The sequence below is a fragment of the Cicer arietinum genome, chromosome 6 (genome assembly GCF_000331145.2).
Source record: "Cicer arietinum cultivar CDC Frontier isolate Library 1 chromosome 6, Cicar.CDCFrontier_v2.0, whole genome shotgun sequence".
In the NCBI taxonomy this organism is placed as follows: domain Eukaryota; kingdom Viridiplantae; phylum Streptophyta; class Magnoliopsida; order Fabales; family Fabaceae; genus Cicer; species Cicer arietinum.
Window position 1 is genome coordinate 11598629 of NC_021165.2, and position 3312 is coordinate 11601940.

A 3312-nucleotide genomic window follows, 5' to 3' on the forward strand; every position below is an offset into this window, starting at 1 on the left:
CTATTCCTGCTTTGCTATAATGCTGCTATTCACAACATCAGGTTTAAGTCTCTTGTTTTCCATTCCCTACTTTTAGCAAGCTATAGTATACATAATTTGTTTCCCTACTGGTGCCTAATAACAATAAACCTTCAAATACTCTTCTTAGTTTCTTACTTGACTTCCTATACTAATTCGAATTTTCCCCATTCAACACAAGGTCAATCACTATTAAATTTATTTTTTTGTATGTTTCCATCACACAGCCAAGAATCTTTACTATTAGGCGCAAACCCCCTCGATTTTCCCAATGTCTTTCTGTCTACCTTTCTAATCACTTTATTCATCTCATTTCACAAATCATTAGCACTTCCTTAGATCTCTAGAAACCCGCCCTCCAAAAATCATCTCCCAAAGTGTCTCATAGTGACACATGTTCGACACTCAGACATGCCTTCAACCTAAAATGTTATTTGTGGCTTCAATTTCATTTTTGAAAACCATGAGCATATATTAAACCCTCAAGGAAAATGAAAAATAATCAATAGAATGCTTTTCATTTTTTCTTTGCTAGGAAATATGAGAAAAAGGATGAAAATGGTGCTTTAGTTTACCGCTAAAATCATATGGAGAGACAGTAAAACAAAATAAATTAGCTATAAACTTATGTTTTAGACACTTGTTTTACAAAAGACCAGGTAACATCGTGTATAAAAGAGGATAGTGATAATCATACATTGTGCTCGAGTTAAAAACATTTATTTGATAGTCAAACCAAAAGATTTTATATTGTAAACAGGGGCTTGTCTAATTTACATCATGCACAAGTTTATTTTGCACCATTTGATCAATAAGTCTCATCATATCTCATTTGATTTAGTGGTGGGACTTATTAATCCACTGGTCAAAACAAACTTGTGCATGGTACAAGACTTAACTCACTTTTGCACCATAGAAACTGGCCTGTAAACAGCCAACAATATCAATGTCATCTTCATGGCTTTCACCATTTTGAACTCCTGCAGTTTCTACATCTATGATCTATCACAAGCATACAAATTTAGTAAGACGAAAACCACGTGTTTATTTCTCTTTCACTTGCTTCTCAATTTTTCTTTTGCCTTTTCAATCAGCAACAGCAACAGCAACAACAAAACATAATCCAACATATAATCCATATGACCAATTTACATAATAAACAAATCACTAAATCACAAACAGAACAAAAGAATCACACCTATCAACAACTAAACCATTTTTTCAGCAGTTAGTGTTGTCCTTAAAGTAAACAATTCTTATGCTATATTTATGCACATATAACAAGAATGGTTCTACACATGAAACGACAATACCTTGGCTTGGCACTTGACTTCTCTGTACGTTGACCATATAGCTGAATAGCTGACAAATATGGAACATAATATTGGACTACAGATTCCCTTTGATCAAGTAGTAAAGGGACTCCAGCACCATATGCACTCCACTCCTTGAATGATTCCCATAGATCATTCAGAGCAAAATAAGACTGATACTCAACATCACAAGTCTTCCAACCTCTCATTGTCGTCTACACACGCAACCAAATAAAACAACATATTATGAACAATACAACAATAATAACAAAAAGAATTTTAATTAATATATCATAACCGTCATATCATTAAAAACATTTCACTTTAGTTATAATCAGTTCTAAAGTCACCCTATGATTGAATATAACTTGTTACCAGCTTAAAAACTCTTTAAACTAACTGAAAATGTATAAAAATATATACTCATTTTACAACCTTCATACTCTGTACCTTCCAATTATAATTATAATAAAAACAATTCATTCATCTTAAACTTGTCATCAGTTACACATTATAGAAAACAAAAAATAAATAAATAAACACTAAAAAAGATGAAACATTTGCAACCATTGTTTCAGCATTTCAAAAGCAAAAGTAAATAAGTAAAATAAAAAAGGCAAATTCTCAATAGAAAAAAATAAAAGATGAATTGAGATAAACCTTGGAGAAATACTGAGCAGGAACCAATAGCTTAGTGGAATCCAAGAACCTATCAATGTTACTAAGAGACTCTACAGATGGAGTTGTTGTTGGTGAGTACAAAGATTGATTATTAGTAGTAGCAGTATTATTACTGTTATTAATATTATTTTTATTATTATTATCAGAAATTGAATCTGCAGTTTCATCTTCCCCATTCTTGACTCTCTGAGCTTGCTTACGCTGGTTCTGATTCTTTCTTGCCTTCACAGGAATGTAAAACCGATCGTCACCACGAGCACCCCCAAATTGCAGTGCAGTACCCAGCATTTTCCAATTCTTTTCACAATGATTCTCCTCCGTTTATTCACCGAGAAAACGGAGGAAGAACAGGGTTATTATTATAAACAATACCCAAATTTCAAAATCTAATTTTTTTTTCGTTTCCGATCATTAAAGAACGAAGAAACTAAAAAAATTGGTATCGGAAAAGGTTGGAAAAAAAAAACAGAGGATGAATAAGGAGGAATCGGAAGTGGAAGAGTGTGATTTTGGGGAGGAGGAATCGGAATGAGCAGAGGAAGATTGAAAGGAAAGGAAAATTGAAGGAAGGAAAAGGAATATTGAAGAAGAAAAGCTTCAACGCACTCTCTCTCTCTTAGTTACGACAAACAAACAAAAAAAGGGAAAAAAATTAGAATTGCATAGTGATTAGTGCACTACCATGTTTGGTGGGGATTCTATCATTTTCCATTTTTGTGGATAATTTAACTATTTGTATAATGTTTTGGGGTTAAGTTCTTTAATCAGTTAACAAATATTCCTTCAAACACAATTACAAAATTATAAGCTAAAAAAATTAGGTGAGTTTTTCTAAAAATGTTCCCAAAAACTTTTAATATATATATAAATTGATTAATCTAAATCTGAAAGTTAAAGATTTTTTCTCCATTCAAACATATATTTTGACACTTTTAAAAATGAAGGTAAAAGTGTAAAAAAAAAATTTATTAGTATTTTAAAATATTCTCTCTCATTAAATAATTTTTCATAAAAAAATGAAATTTATGAAACATAGTTATTTTTTTGGTTAAAAGAATGGCTAGTCTTATGATGGACCATATTTATAAGTGGTTGATAATTATTTGTTGATTAATCCTTAAATGTTAGTTAAAACTCTTATCACGATGAAAAATTAAAGACAATATTCTTTTCTTTTTTACAACCGAGACAATTGTTAATATAAAACTATTTTTTAATTATATTTAATAAAAATTAATTATTTTGAAGACAACTTCGTTTTAAATATTATAAAATTATAATTTTTTATGTTAGATGATGG

The 3312-nt window shown here is 30.5% G+C and overlaps 1 protein-coding gene across 1 annotated transcript in view; it reads right to left on the bottom strand.

Annotated features, from left to right (window-relative positions):
- Positions 1-2701, bottom strand: part of LOC101512427 (uncharacterized) — an 8821-nt gene extending 6120 nt beyond the window's left edge. The window contains exons 1-2 of the mRNA XM_004504523.4: positions 1992-2701; positions 1332-1546 (exon numbers count right to left, since the gene is read on the bottom strand). Coding sequence (XP_004504580.1) covers positions 1332-1546; positions 1992-2300 — 524 coding nt within the window. The 5' untranslated portion in view covers positions 2301-2701. The remainder of the gene's footprint in view (positions 1-1331; positions 1547-1991) is intronic.
- Positions 2702-3312: the final 611 nt, after the last annotated feature.